A 16,567-nucleotide genomic window follows, 5' to 3' on the forward strand; every position below is an offset into this window, starting at 1 on the left:
TTTTTAGGGTGAAGTGTCAAGCAAATATGTACCAGGGTTGACACATAGACCGAAAAGATTAATCATACAATTCCATAACCTAAGACTATGAAAAAATACTAGTCATACAAATTTCATACATTTTGCTAATGTGTCATCGAATTTTCAAAGAACTTTTTTCTTGTTTTGGCATAAAAGTCGGTGTATCGTACTAAACAAAAAGAAAAACTTTTTGTCAAAAAAATTGCAATCCTACAATTTCCATATATTGAATTTGTATGACTAGCAGTTTTTTCACGGCGACAACAAAAAATTTTCAAAGTAAATTTGAAAAGGACCCAAAATTTTTTAGTTTTTTTATTTCAACCGTAAATCGAATTTTGTAGTCAATTATCTTCCAAAAGAAGCTTTTTTGCATGCAAAACATACTTTTTATGTGCATAACGTAGTCATATCCTTCTTTTGATATCCTACTTTTTGTGTGCATATCCTTCTTTTGATAATGTTTTTTTACCAAAAACTCAAAAAACTATTATTTTTGCACGGCATAATTATGTATGTTAATAATCATCTTTGAAAATTTTTGCGAAAAACTAAAAGTTTGATAGTTTCAGTATATGATTTGTCTTAGAAAATTTTTTTACCTTTCAGGTCGGTTCCAAAGCATTGTAAATGCAAAACCTTTGGTGACTATAGTTTTAGGTAAACTATAGTTTTTGTCACTTGTGTTCGCTCACGAACACATCCTCCAAAAATTTTTTGTTTATGGGAAAATGCTGGTATACCATTTCCATATGAAAAATTACTAATCATAGAACTTTCATACAATTTTCTGTACTGATGGAATTGCATGGAAAGGGTATGACTAGCATTTTTCCAGATCTGAAAATTGTATGACTAGTGTTTTTGGTCAACCCGAGTAGTGCTTGGATACTTCTGACATTCTTTACCGCTCATATTTGTGCATCTTGTTAACCGAAATGAAGAGAGGCTATTCCTTCACTCTTGATTAGTCTACAACGTGAAAAATTCACACCAGTTTTTCTCAGTACTGAAAAAAACTCAAATATCAATTGAAACCCGATCAGGAGTGCTTTTATAAAAACGATATATTATTCGTTGAATCTGCAAGTAAAAATATGAAAACAATCTTACGGCAAATCAAGATTATCACCTTGTTGTGTGAAACGCACGCAAAGATGGGATCATTGACCATCTGTATCGTTTCAAAACAAAAGAGACCAAAACCACAAAAAAAATGTTTCTTTTCAAAACTGTAATTGTCTTTCTGAAAACGGAGAAAGAGACTAAAACTATGCCACAAAAACTAGCTAGAATAAGTTATTAGGCCAGCAGCCTTAGCTCAAACCCGAATGACAATTATTCAAGCTAAGTTGGCTTTTTCGTTCCTCCAATTGTCAAACTTTACTATTACAAATTGTGGTCAAATTGCACAATGATAAAAAAATTCTTAAGCCAACAGTTTTTGAGAAAAATTTTTTAACACAAATTCAAATCTTTTTAAGCATCATACAATACAAACAAGATCAAAAATACAAACAATACAAACAAGATCAAAAAAAGATACTGTTGTATTTGTTACGGTTGACGGGAACTTGTATATGTTACTGTTGCCCAACCAAAACTTAAACCAGAGTGTTTCAATAAACTGAAAAAAAAATTATAAAACTTTAAAAAGTGTTCAAACTTCTTTTAGGTTTAACTTTTTTCACTTTAATTGACGAGGGTGTGTCTGTAAAAATGATTTAAATGTTTTAACAAGGAGGCGAAGCGGACGTTGTCAAAAGCTACGCAATTCTATGATTTTCTGACATAAGGTAAAATTCTTTCAATTTTTTTTACTCCTCTTTCTTCTGCCGCTTCTTTTTTTTCAGTTTTATTTTGACTTTACTCACAATTAAAAACCAGGACAGCTCAATCACCAGTTTTAAAATCACAGGAAACGGAAATGTGGAATAAGATAGATGTACTATACGAAACCGAAAAAAAAACTCTTTGCAATGATTAACTTTTTTAAGTAAAAATATACCAAATTGCAAAACTAGATGAAATATTAATATTGATGTTCCACTGGCGATTTCGATATTTGAAGACCATTTTTAAAATTGAAAGTCATTCACGTCATTTCGCACCATTTGCACTTTCCTAATTGGAAAGCGTAATTTGGCTTTCTTTTACAATAAATGCGAGACTGATGGGCATATGCTTTTCGGTCAGAGAATTTGAACGTAATTAATCAACAGATAACTGCTAGTTTCGACGTAAAATCTCCATTCATCACTCAATTCCACGTGTAAAAACTGTGTCAAAACAAGACTAATTGAACTTAAATGCTAGTTTTGACCAATGAAAGTGCTCAAGGTCACCGATATTGCCAACAGTTTGGAACTAACTATAACACACGAATTTGAATTGAACTTGAAAGAAAACAAAAGTCAAACCGAAAAAAAAGATCAAAACCGAGCGTGAACATATTTTGAGACTTTACCTAAAAAAAAAACAATGGAAAATCAACGCAATCTATATACGTAATAAATCATTTAGTCTATTAAAAGTTAATCAATATTTTTAAAAAGCTCACTTGCATTATAGATTTAAATTCCACTACCAACATTTATTTCTTATTCAAGTTATTAATTTCTTATTATCGACAATTTGGTAAAAGTTATATCATCAATTATAAGTTTTTTATATTCCCTGTTACCATTCAATTCCAACTTCAGTCATATATACACAAATCCAGTCCGTCAAATAACTTTAGACATCACTTTTAAAATCTGAGTGGCATTCGTAAGTCCATTCAGTCTATACTCATTGCATATTCTTTGAAACTCGTCATGGTCGCATTTTCCACTCTCCACTTGCTCCAAGTGATCCTTCAGCAGCAGGAAAGTTCCCTTTGAAAGTGAAAACAGCGTCACAATATCCGACAAACAAGGGAAGAAGTTCCTCGGATTTCGGGTAAACTTTCCGACTATTGGCAGCAATCCTTGTGAAATATCTGTTACAAATTGGTCGCATCCAAACTTTGAGAAGTTTGTCTTCAAAACAAGGTCAATGTAAATGATTTTGTCGACAAAACTGCACACCGATTTCCACGTGTTTCGGAATGAGTTTTCGTTTAAAGTCAAACTAAGTTGTTCAATTTCTGTGGAGAAGGGAAGCAAAATGTCGGCTGCAATTGTGGAAACATTCTTTCCAGCCTCATCTTTCTGTTCCTAAAAACAGAGTCACTTGCTTTTTCTGGTAATGAACATTCGCCGAAACAGAGCAAGCTGTACGCCTAGATGAGTAATCTATAAAAGCAAATCCTTTTCTTTGTTTTTGTGCAGGTCTAAGCGAACAATTGATTGTTCTGACGACGAAAACTAAGTCTTCACGGTTTTTTATTCAAGAAAAATTAGTCGCCACAAAAACCTTTCGAACCAGGAAAATTGCTGCCTTTTTCCTGCATTGTTGCCTTTTTCTGCATTTTGGTTTTGGTACAAAAGTACAGATTTTAAATTTATCCAAACTCAACCTCTTCAAACTCGACCTTACCTCTGATTTCTTCGGCTGGCTCTTGGTCCAAAACTTCTGACTCCTGTAGAGCGGCACCTTCTCCTTCACCTGATTGGCCACATATCTGGCCAGAATGAGCTCACAGTCCTGCATGAAGAGGGACATGGTCTCCACCTGGTAGTCGAATGGACCCACACTGGTCTGGATACCAACTGAGTCCGATCCTGCAAAAGAAACATGCATCAAACATTGAAAGACTCTTGCACTCTTTTAGGTATTATCTTTCTGCCAAGAGCTCATCATATTTTCACCTAAATTTCCACATTTTCTCTCCGCTCTGACTGAAACTTGGGAAATCTAAAAATGAAAATCCACTTTCGAAACTAGAAGTAGTTCATGGTTTTCGCGCCATTTCCACGTTCTTATTTGGAGAGCGCAGCTTAGCCAACTTTTAGTGAATGAAATTGAATTGAACTCAAAAAGTGCATATCTACCTAAGTGCATTCATAATAAAGCATTATTATGCATGAATGTACATCTAGTTATAAGAGCATTTTAAGACTTTTTCAAAAAACAATTCTTCAAAACTACCGACCTGTTACATCATCCATACGCGGCAATGTCAGGAGTGAGTAAGTGACGTCACTGGACCATTGCGTAAGAACTTGGATTACGTAATGAGCCGAGTTCAAAATGCCAATGAACGATTCATTCAGAGGAATAATTTTCTCCTGGTTTTTCAACTGCATCAACCTCGTGCGAAACTCGTCCATTAGTTCAAGCTGCAAGTGGAAAAACTGTTTTCGGTGCTCAAAACTCGGCAACTTTTTGTACCTGTTTGAAATGCAATCTAATAAAGTCAGAAATATATTTGCAGATTTCGGAATGAACTTGAGCCTGTTATCGTCAGTTATTTCCGCTTTCCAGCAGTTTTCCCAATCCGAAAGTAGATTGTCTAATTTTTCTTTTACCAAGTTTGACTCCATTTCCAACCACTTGGGAAAAACTTTTTCGTCCAGAAGCAAAACTTGAAGCGGAGAGTAAAAACAACAGTCGATGTTTTCGACGTCGATGCAGTTTTCGAGTTCCCTGTCAAAGTTCAAAACTTCGTCAACATAATGCGACAACAAAGACTCGTTATAGACGACGTGTTTCAAATCCGACGTCATTTTTGTCCGAATGAAACCCAAAAGCCCCGCGACAAATTTTATCTTCATACTAACAGGTTTATTCCACATTTTATTAACAAGTGGCTGAAATTCGTCGTCCAAGTAGTCTTTGCATTCTTGTACCCATTTCAAAACCTGCGTCAAATACCATTCCGGTTTTTCGATGCTATTTGTCTTTCTGTCGCCGTAAAAATGGAAGTAAAATCTCTTTTTAAACACAATTAACAAAGCACTAATAGGAGGTAAATTCAGATCAGCTAATTCGTTATCTGTTGATATAATACTCTTATCGACTAAACCTTTTATAGCAGGTTTTTGAAGTCCCAAAAGTTGTAAAAACAACTCATTTCTCTGACCAATCAAATGCTCTCGTTCTGTTTCCTTCATCTGATTGGCCGCTATCAATACGTTGCTCGTTCCCCAGCCTAGCTTCGACATGGTTCGAAGGAAATCTGTTTTAACCGAATCAATTAATTTACTTTCCCAGTCCTCAATTTTGGAATACATTTTGTCAAGTAAATTCTCATTTGAATCTTCCGGTAAATTTTGGTAAAGAAGTACCGCTTCCGAGTAAAACATTATTGCTTTAGGAGTGGACTCTTGATAAGCTTCATTTATTTTTCTTAGAATAGATTTGAACTCTTCCAATGCAACCATTTGCTGTTTTTGCTTCTCCAAGTTTTGCAATTTTTCACACTTTTCTTTCAAAATGTCATAAAACTCATCCGTCTTTAACTTGCTATTCGCAATTTTACGCAATAATAATTCTCGTTTTTTCTTCAGCTCGCGGAGACGTGTCAAGTCATTTCTTGCTTCTCCAGTCAATTCTTTAAGTGAGGAAATATCCGATTTTTGACCTTCGGTTCCACTTTGGTCCAAATTTTTGAGCCGATTTGAGAAAAATTCGAGCCAGTGTTTCGCATCGTCTTCGGAGTGGCAGTTTGAATTTAGAAACTGAATTATGTTGTCTTCTGAAAGAGAATTGACGTCGAACTCTCCATTTATGGCATCTGATGACATGGCAAGACCTGAAGTGAAATCACTTTATTGAAGACACATTTTAAACTTGAAGCATCTCTCCACTAGGAAAAGAACCAATATACGAGCAAATTTGCTCTTATGCAGAATCGCTACTTTGCATACAATTAAGAACTAAAAACCTTTTTCAGTAACTTTTCTCGTTTGATAATTGTTGACCCGTCCTCAAAACACAGATCGAGGTGGTCCTCGACCACAGCCACTTAAACCGCTCTCCCATTTGCCCCAAACATTGAAGTTTAATTAATTTAGTGACTGGTGACTCAGTGTCGAGAAAAAGTGGTCTGGGCCAATTTTGTTTTCAATGACAACTTATCTTCACCAGATAGTTACTGAAGTTTTTAACAGCTCGCGACACCTCTCCCACAAAATACAAATTAAATAAACTTTTTGAATTTACTAAATTGCATTAACTTAGTCGACGATCCTCCATAATTCTCAATTCAGACCCATATAAACTTACTGAAAAGGTGTTACTACCTATAACTCTAGTTTTTACTGAAAAGTATTTCTTATTAAAAGAGTTATTTTCGATAGTTATTTCAGCGGTAAACAAGATCAATTCAAAAACAAAAAAGAATCAACTTTCATCGTCTAGCAAACTTTGCTTCAAGAACTTCTGAACAGCAGCGTAAACTAGAGGACTGTTTTCTATGCATTTTTTCACCGCAGTTGACAAAACTTGTCCCGAAGGGCACTGTCCATTATGGCTCAGTGTCGCTATTTGATTGACATTTGGGAGGTATCCGACAGTCACTACCGAAGTTGAGAACAAAATTTTTTGATCGACCTCCGTTCTATCCGACCCAGTTTGGTAAGATATGGTTTCGTCTTCAAAGCAAGGATCTACAGCGATTTCAAACTCTTCCTTAAACAGAAAGAAAGAATGTTTTGTTTGTTATTCAATTCAATTAGTTTTAATTGAGCCGTTATACTCTCATATGGTGAACGATAGCAGAAAACTCAGTTTTTAGTCTGATTTTTTGGTCTGCATTTAATATTTCTGCAAAACAGTTTCAACAGATCTCAAAAAATTGAAATGGCTGGCCTTTAAACAAGTAGACTCTATTTGAGCAGACACTCGTTCAGCCGGCCAGAACAAAACAGTCTTCATAGCATCCAATAATTGTTCTGACCATTGAAAATGGGGAGGAACTTTGTACTCGGGTGTGTTTTAGTTTTTTTTCTGTGTTTCCCATGCAAAATCAGGTACCACAAATAATCATCGGACTTGATTGAGTGATATATCATACTAAAGCCCTTTCAGTCGTGATTCGAACATCTAAAAAATGAAATTTTTTTCAGTGTCGAAAAAAAGCGATTTAAAGACCGCTTTAAAACGGTAATGCAGAAAAAAAAACGATACCAAATTGAAATTAAAAAAAAAACTTTTTTTTTGTATTTTTTTCTAAGACTGTGGTCGGAACAATCTGTGCTACTTGTACAGGAACCGGCTATCTTTGTTAACATTTTAAAAAAAGCTAAAAGTATAAATGCAAAATATACAAAAAATGCCTTGAAAAAAATCAACTTCAAAAACCGAAGTAAATTGCGCGACACTATGCCGTTCGAACTTTCATCTACCGTTGAAGAGTCACTTGCATTAAACAGGTAGCCAGGGTTTCAAAGAATTTACCTCTTTCACGCATATTAATTCGTAGATATCACGAATTAAATTGCGCACTAATGAAGCCGATATACCTAGACCATGCTGTTTAACTAACGACACATAGCTAACAGACAGTTTAAAAAGAGTCAATGAACGTAAGTTACGAGAAAAAAATACCGCTTGTTTTTTTTCTTCAAAATATCAAGCCTTAAATCTTTTGAATTTCAAAAACAATTTATGATTGACTCTTTTTTGATAATTTTAACCCAATGTAGGAAAACTGGATCAAACGGTAAATTTTCTATTTCGCTGGTAAACCTAACAACTAAAATCCATTTTACAAATTAGAAATCGATCACGTTTTTTGTGACTTTTGCACTTTCGCTGTTCGATAGTGGAGTTTGCCTTCCTTTTAACAAGGTAATGAACTGAACCCGAAAAGAAAACAAAAGTCAAACCTTGAAAAAGTATATTTGAGCCTGAAGAAAAAATCATCAGGGCTTATATAACCGAACTACAATAATCGACTCTAAATAAACAACCCACTAAAATGTGCAACTTTAACAGGTAACAATTTGGCTGATCGTTTTAGACTACTACCTCAAGTTTGCTTGAGCAAAAATACACGATTGCAAAAAAGTCAAAATTGAATGAAAAAACCTAAATAATTTTTCCGCAAATTTTTCGAAAATCTTAGCGAAAATCAGTTTTAACTTTTTATAAGTTTGAGTGCACTTTAGCGGCAGCTGTGACAACAAAAAAAACTCAAAAATTTAATACTCCTCAATATAACTTAAGCTAAGTTTAAGGCTGAGCGGAAAATACACCGAGAACTTAAGTACCAACACAAGCGTCGAAATAAAAGAACATTCATGCAACTTTAAGAAATCGACGTATACTCTGATATTACTTTAAACAACTTACTACTTTATCTCAAATGCAAGCCTCCAAAAAACGTTGTAACCTCTGAATTAAAGAAACTGATCATTTTTTCAATTACGTTCATTGACGCTTTGTTCATTTCCGCATCAAAAAAAACTAAGTATGGTTTAGTTTATCTCAAACCTGCTCTCCGTCCGTCAACCCCTTCTCGTCTCCCCCTCCGACCATGACAGCACAATTCACACCCACTAGCATATCATGCATTTCCATGCCTGCACTGGTGATGGCACAAGACAGTGCAGTCAGACTATGGGCCAACACTCCCCCGTCGTTCTCTAACACCAGTACAGTCAAATCCAGCGTGCTCTTAGGGAACTTGGTTCTGTCCACCACCGAGCAGAAACACTCCTCGATAAACGTCTCGTAATCTGAATCACACTAAAATGGTTACTCTCAGCTGCTTAAACAACGGCGGTCATGTATCAGAGCTTCTTAACCTTGAACTTCAAAACTACGGTATATTGGCCAAAAAAAGTATTTAAATCTTAATCAGAGGCGTTTCTGTCTGAAGAAACAAATAGCCCAAAAGTAAGCTTTCCCTCGTAAACAATCTTAACTTCTGAACAGTCTTCAATGGTCTCACCTGAGCACACTTTCTGAGTGTCTCTCTCGTCGGCCACTTCAGCACCTGGAGTGGCGAAGGGACTGATGACGAACTGACAGGACAACTTGCCCTCCATCACCATCACGTCACTCTTCAGATTCTCACGAGGACCATACACCGCAGCCACTATCTTCGTATTTCCACATTCCAAGTAACACGAGCCCCTAACAATATCAACAACTTTTTAAACATTGCTCCAGACTGATTTCAAAACATGGGCGCGCGTTTAACATCTTTATTATAAACTATAATTACTGATTAAAGCCATTCAGGTCTTGATTTTTTGAACACTATTCGTTGCCCGGATTGGGGGAAAACGATGTAAAGGCACACACTTCCTCAGCCTCAAAGCCAAAAGGCGTATTTTGGTTTTTGCGATAACCATTAGCGACGTACCCCATTGTAAAACTTCTATAGCCAATATATACAAATTCTGAGGCACTAGGGCGCTCTAAAACATGTCCTGAGAGAAAAAGCAACCAAAGAATTCTCCCTGCTCGCGAAACAGTCTTCCTCCTAGATCTGCCGTTGACAATTTAAAAACTCTATTCTGAAAAATCAAGTAAAAATAACACTAAATCGGCAAAAATAACTCAGTAGTCGTTTGTACAACAAAGCAAATTTTTAAAGCCACAATTTCAAAATTGCAAGCATTAAGGAAAATAATATAAAAATGCCTTGAACTGCAGTGTTTCCAAGACCAATTCAGGTCATCAATTTTTGGGATGCTGGAGTTTTTACTGCAACAAACATAGCTGCAACAAGGGTCAAAATCGACTTTGTGTTTTGATTTTTTGGAGGTAAATTTCAAAATTTGTAACTAAATTGTGCCGATGGCTGCTGTTTATAATTCCCCGAGCATCAAAACTTTTGACTTTTTGGAAGATTGAGAAACTACGCGACACTTATTCGAACAAAAATCAATGACTTTTATGTTGTGGGAGATTTTAATATTTAAACTAAACCAGACAGTAGGGTTACACGAGATTTTATTTATTTGAATCAATCATATGGGTTCGCCTTATCTAATTGCAATCTACCTACCCGATTGGGAGAGACTCGAGATAGCTGCATTGACCATGTAATCACCAATCGTAATATCAAAGATGAAATTACGTATGTTCTACAGTGTGATATGCCGGATCATTACATGCTTTCTCATGTCACCTCAGTCTTACGACGGAATTTTGGGGAAAAATCAGACGCAGATACAATATTGCAAATTTATGGAGTTCTAATGATATCAAAAGACTTGTTTCATTAACAAGATCAACTTGGCAAACAAACCAATTTTTCAGTGTGTTTCTTGATTTAAGTAAAGACTTCGATACAGTTAATCAAAAACATTTCTATAAATTGCAGTGTGTGTATCAGAAGAGTTGTTAGAAAGTTTTTCCTAAAGAACACAATTTGTTGCTATAGGAAATAAAACTTCCAAACTTCTAAAACTTCCAAAAAGGTTTCTTAAGACGTCCCGGAGGGCTCAGTGTTTGGTACCCTTCTTTTTTCCTCTACATTAACAATATGATAACATGTTTTTCCGCACCATATGCCTAATTGGGATTATTTGCTGATTCTTTGGACCCAGCAGTCCTAATGAACGAAGTGCTTTCAAAAGTTTTCACATGGTTAAAAGTAAACGGAGTGAACTTATTGTTACGACTCAATTCGTGTTCATAAAATCAAATCAAAATTGATGGCTGATCAGTAGCTGAAGCCAGTTATGTGATTAATTGGGTTCAGCATTTGATAACCGATTGAATGCAGGAAGAAACTGTCTGCAACAAAAACTCAAAAATAATAGGAATTTTACAGTTTTCAAAAACTATTTAGGCGATTTTCGGAGACTCCTTCTCTAAAACTCTTACATTAAACGTATACTATTCTATGGTATAATTTTTAATGACTGTATTTCTGTTAGAATTAAACTGAGTGAATCTGAATATATCGAAAACCTATCTTTACGACTTAGCTCATGTGCCAAAAATCAAATCAAAATTGATGGCTGCTCAGTAGCTGAAGCATGTTTTTGAAAATATTTGGGGTTACATCTTGATAACCGAAAGAAATTCGAAAACACAAGAATTGACTGCAACAAAATTTCAAAAATAAACGCTATTTTACGCTTTTCAAAAACTATTTATGAGACTCTCGGAGACTACTTCTCTACGCCTCTTAGATTGAACCTATACTAGAGTATGGTATGATAGTTCATGTCTGTGTTTCTGTTAAAATTAAACCGAGTGAGTCTGCATATATCAAAAATCTATTGTTACCTCTTAAATCACGTTCACAAAATCAAATCAATATTGATGATGGCTGCTCAGTAGCTGGAGCCAGTTATGTGAATTATTTGGGGTTTCATCTTGATAGCGGATTGAAATTACAAAAGCAGGTGGAAATTTTTTGCAACAAAACTTCAAAAAAAATCGGAATTTTACGTTTTTCAAAAACTATTTAGGCGACTCCCGGAGACTACTTCTCTACACCTCTTACATTTAACCTATACCTTTCGTTTTCCAAAGAAATTTTTACAATATACAATGCAAAGAAGTTGTTACAAAATACCACAAATTTTTTTTTGTCCCAGATAAATTAAAAGAAATTATTTTTGTCACTAGAAATCGAAAATCAAATATGCAACCTACTTTATTCTGTAGAATTCAACTCGGAAGAAAAAGAAATTAAAATAGAGTTCCAAAGGTGTTGAAAAAAATTCACAGATAAGAACTTTTACCTTTAAAGAACTCCTCGCCCTTTTCCAGAAAACGTAAAATCAAAAAATCCAAATTATTGAGTGTTTTGTAGAAATCAGTCAGATTTTCATGAATTACGAACAGAACTAAATTTTAAGCTTTCATTTGCTGTCTGGTTTATTAATTCTTTCAAATAACTTCTTCTTTTTTTCCAATAATCCCTTCATCAAGAGACTCTTTTGAAACAGAGGCGAATCGGAGCTTCGCACCAATTGCAATACAAAACAAACATAGTAAAATAAAAGTCGAAATGAAAGTTAAAAAAAAACCAATTGAACAAAAAAATTCCTATGTGTCGACAACAGATAGCTAGAGGCCCAGCTAAAGCTGGAGTTAGCTGTTTGAGACTTTTGAAATTTTTTATACTGATACGGGATGAAACAGGTAATTTCAAAAATTGGACTTTGCCTAAAATCTTAGCTGAGTTACTCTGTACTAAAATAAGTGAGAGTGAAAATAAAACTAAGTGAACCAAAGTGTCCGTATGTCTCGTTAAAGGAAACTATGGGGCCCAGCTAAAGCTGGAGGTATCAAACTGATATTTTGGGAAATAGCCCTACTGATACAGGATGAAATGGGTAATTGGGCAAATTCATAAATTGGGCTCAGCCCAAAACCATAGTTGTTTCTCTACTAAAAAAAATGAGAACTGTAAAAATTTTTGAGAAAATGCATCGCCCAAACACATAAGTCTTTTGTTACAAGTTGTTGCCGCTTCTGTATAAAAAAATCTCGCAACCGCTTCTTTCGATTGAACCCTTTAACTCATATTTGATAGGGTAGTTTCTAAAAAAAATCAAAATTTTTTCCCAAAACAATAAGATTTTCTGTAATGAGAAGTTCGTAGCCTCCTGAGCAGAGAAGACTCACAAAACCAGTTTCTCGATTGAACCAAAACATTTAACCTACAAATTTTTCGAGATACCTCAAATAGTTTCAAAAGACGGTACAACAAAGTAATTATTGAATATTCCCAGAGCCATTTTTTCCGTACTGAAAAAATTGGGCGTAGGGGATTATGCACACAGCTTTCCACCACCGGTTGGTTTGATTGAAAACAAAAATCTCAGATTTGAGAGGGTAGTTTTCGAGAAAAGTCAAAAAGAATCAAAAACGGTCAAAAAATCAAAAACTTGCCTATTCCGGGGGCCAATGTGGAGAAAAATTTGAGCGCAGTCGTTAAGCAGTGGAGCTTCCCACAACCCATTTTATTCATTGAACCTAAAATCTCAGATTTAGGAGAGGAATTTCCATTGATAGGCCTTTTTTGAAATTAGGTAGAGTAGTCTTCTACTGAACAAAAAGTTTTGAAAAAACTTTCGCAAGCTTCTCAAAATGTAAAAAATAAAAAAACCAATCCCATACATTTTCAGAATACCTGAATTTGTCGAACAGGAACTTTTTGGCCGTCCCTATAACACAAAAAAAATTAACTAAGCCGGTACAACATCAGCTGAAATTATTTAAAATCATACTTGGTAAAATGACAAATTACAGAACTTTCAATTATTGTAGAAAAAATTTAAGTATCAAAATAAAATCCATGCATCACAAAGTAAGCCAACAAAAACTCGCACCAGATAATACAAAAATATATATAAAATAAATTTTTGACAAACAGAAAATATAACGACGGCAACTAGGCTGAAAACCACGAATCCGAAAAAATCCACATTGGGTAATCGCAAGGGTTTAAAAAGAAAAAATACGAAGTCAAGGTAAGGAGAATTACAAATTGGAAACATAAAAATCAACTACAATGAAACTGCAATGAAAAAGATGTGGTAACTAAGTCGACAAAACATGAGCAGACAAATAAGCCGAGAATTTTTTTGAAACGAAAAATATTCCGTTTAAAAAAAACAGGTCCTGGTCAGATTCGAACCCAGGACCTTTGCCATCCATCCCAACCCAAGCGTATTCGTTGCATCAACAATAAACGTACCGAAGACGCTTCGAAATTTCAATTCATTATGCACCGATACCACGAGATTCTGTTGAACAAGTTGTTAAAACGAAAAAAGTCGATATTTGTATTTGATAACGCTAGCTAATCGCAAGCGTAAAAACATTTACGGCATTAAATAACACTGTCATGCTAGATTCCCTAATTTCATATTATTAAATTTGAAGTGACAATATTCCAATTTTCTATATAAGAAAATTTCTCAAGCTGGAGTCATACCTGCTTTTACTGATCATCCTGGGTGATATGAATATTTTCCGATGTCCCCTTCTGTTTGAATGTTCCATTACAGTCTTTTTATCGGAAGGCAGAAACTGCTTCCAGCTGAATGTTGGAGGTAATCCCCTGCTATTCAGCAAAACTGACATATTCTATCTTGAAGAGAGGCAAAATTCTGAAACGCGGTTTCAAACATCGTTTTGACATGAAGATCTGCCTGGGACTTTAAAAAGCAATCGTTTTTCAGGCTTAAGACAAAAAAAAACGAACAACGGTTGCTTGCCAATTAAAAAGCAATAGATTTTGCATCCATTTTCAGCCGACCATATCTAAATTTTTCTTAAAGCGATTTGGCGCCATTATATATTTATTTTGAGTCTTAAGGGGGAGGAGGGCAGAGTTTGCCGTTTTTCAGAAAACCGCCTGCAGGGCAGAAAATATTGTCAAAATAGGGTGTGATAGTGAATTGGTAGAGCTTGGAAAATTAATTTGGTCGACCTTACAATATTTTTTGAAAATCGCAGCTTCCCTCGAAAAAAGATCCACCCCTGATACCACTCTCAATCCAATCACCAAAAAATAGTTCCTTGCCACCTTTTGGTTGGAGCACTCAGATGTTTTGGACACATATCGAATTTCAATATTCAAAAGCACGGCGCTAAAACAACAAACAGATCATTTTTGAATGTCGAAAACCTCACTTTAGACCAGGGGCGGATCTAGGATTTTCTCGAGGGGGGGGGGGGGGGGGTGTTGGATTTTCAAAATGAAATTTGAAAACTATGTCGGGCTTTTTTTAGGTCGACCAAAGTGAATTTCCGAACTCTCCCAAAGCACTAAAAAGACCCAAGACCCTATTTTGGTCAAATTTTGTGCGCCGCAGGCAAAATTTTGAAAAACAGGCCAAAAAGGCGTTCTAGGCACTTTTTGGAAAATTTTGACCAAAAATTCGCGTTTTTTGGCGCACACTCCCCCCCTCCCTCTCAAAATTAGTATATATTGGCGCCAAAGGATCCACCAAATATGGATATCTCAAATTAGTATTAAGAGGGGACCCTTTGGGTCGGCAGGAGGTCGAATCCCTGAGGGGGGGGGGGGGGGGGCGGACGCCCCACCCCTAAATCTGCCCCTGCTTTAGAACATAGTTCTTTCCCCCTCATCGCAGAATGGTTGGTACTCAAGGAAATGAAAAAATAAAAGAATCAAACCAAAAGCAATTGATTTGCTAGAAAATTATATTTCTAGCGGATCAATTGCTTTCGGTTTGAATCATCTTTCATTTTTTGTCTATTCTGATTCTTTTGGTTCCGATCATTCTCGAGATGTTACTTTGTACAACCTAGTGCACAACATGTCGTTCAGTATTCGAAAAGGAGTGGGCAGTGCTCAGGCCGACAAAAATCCAATTCAGCCGAAAAAGCATCGAAATGATCAGCGGTAAACTTCAAGAAATCGACTTTCCTTACCTCGCTCATGGAAACTAATTCATAGAAATAATGTTCCATTACAGTCTTTTTATCGGAAGGCAGAAACTGCTTCCAGCTGAATGTTGGAGGTAATCCCCTGCTATTCAGCAAAACTGACATATTCTATCTTGAAGAGAGGCAAAATTCTGAAACGCGGTTTCAAACACCGTTTTGACATGAAGATCTGCCTGGGACTTTAAAAAGCAATCGTTTTTCAGGCTTAAGACAAAAAAAAACGAACAACGGTTGCTTGCCAATTAAAAAGCAATAGATTTTGCATCCATTTTCAGCCGACCATATCTAAATTTTTCTTAAAGCGATTTGGCGCCATTATATATTTATTTTGAGTCTTAAGGGGGAGGAGGGCAGAGTTTGCCGTTTTTCAGAAAACCGCCTGCAGGGCAGAAAATATTGTCAAAATAGGGTGTGATAGTGAATTGGTAGAGCTTGGAAAATTAATTTGGTCGACCTTACAATATTTTTTGAAAATCGCAGCTTCCCTCGAAAAAAGATCCACCCCTGATACCACTCTCAATCCAATCACCAAAAAATAGTTCCTTGCCACCTTTTGGTTGGAGCACTCAGATGTTTTGGACACATATCGAATTTCAATATTCAAAAGCACGGCGCTAAAACAACAAACAGATCATTTTTGAATGTCGAAAACCTCACTTTAGACCAGGGGCGGATCTAGGATTTTCTCGAGGGGGGGGGGGGGGGGGGGGTTGGATTTTCAAAATGAAATTTGAAAACTATGTCGGGCTTTTTTTAGGTCGACCAAAGTGAATTTCCGAACTCTCCCAAAGCACTAAAAAGACCCAAGACCCTATTTTGGTCAAATTTTGTGCGCCGCAGGCAAAATTTTGAAAAACAGGCCAAAAAGGCGTTCTAGGCACTTTTTGGAAAATTTTGACCAAAAATTCGCGTTTTTTGGCGCACACTCCCCCCCTCCCTCTCAAACTTAGTATATATTGGCGCCAAAGGATCCACCAAATATGGATATCTCAAATTAGTATTAAGAGGGGACCCTTTGGGTCGGCAGGAGGTCGAATCCCTGAGGGGGGGGGGGGGGGGGCGGACGCCCCACCCCTAAATCTGCCCCTGCTTTAGAACATAGTTCTTTCCCCCTCATCGCAGAATGGTTGGTACTCAAGGAAATGAAAAAATAAAAGAATCAAACCAAAAGCAATTGATTTGCTAGAAAATTATATTTCTAGCGGATCAATTGCTTTCGGTTTGAATCATCTTTCATTTTTTGTCTATTCTGATTCTTTTGGTTCCGATCATTCTCGAGATG

The 16,567-nt window shown here is 36.0% G+C and overlaps 2 protein-coding genes across 2 annotated transcripts; both read right to left on the bottom strand.

The window, feature by feature from the left end:
* Positions 1-2,581: 2,581 nt before the first annotated feature.
* Positions 2,582-5,694, bottom strand: LOC134847648 (RAD50-interacting protein 1-like). Its single transcript, XM_063864801.1, has 3 exons — positions 4,097-5,694; positions 3,541-3,725; positions 2,582-3,218 (listed from the first exon to the last, which is right to left on the bottom strand). Exons 1-3 carry the CDS (start codon positions 5,688-5,690, stop codon positions 2,748-2,750), a joined length of 2,250 nt encoding a protein of 749 aa, XP_063720871.1. The 5' UTR covers positions 5,691-5,694; the 3' UTR covers positions 2,582-2,747.
* A 522-nt stretch (positions 5,695-6,216) lies between these two features.
* LOC134848219 (exosome complex component MTR3-like) lies at positions 6,217-13,991 on the bottom strand. The gene is made up of 4 exons (XM_063865600.1): positions 13,805-13,991; positions 8,843-9,027; positions 8,383-8,627; positions 6,217-6,576 (listed from the first exon to the last, which is right to left on the bottom strand). The coding sequence occupies exons 1-4, from the start codon at positions 13,951-13,953 to the stop codon at positions 6,289-6,291; spliced, it is 867 nt and encodes a 288-aa protein (XP_063721670.1). The 5' UTR covers positions 13,954-13,991; the 3' UTR covers positions 6,217-6,288.
* Between the last annotated feature and the right edge of the window lie 2,576 nt (positions 13,992-16,567).

This window comes from Symsagittifera roscoffensis, chromosome 6 (genome assembly GCF_963678635.1).
Source record: "Symsagittifera roscoffensis chromosome 6, txSymRosc1.1, whole genome shotgun sequence".
Classification (NCBI taxonomy): Eukaryota; Metazoa; Xenacoelomorpha; order Acoela; family Convolutidae; genus Symsagittifera; species Symsagittifera roscoffensis.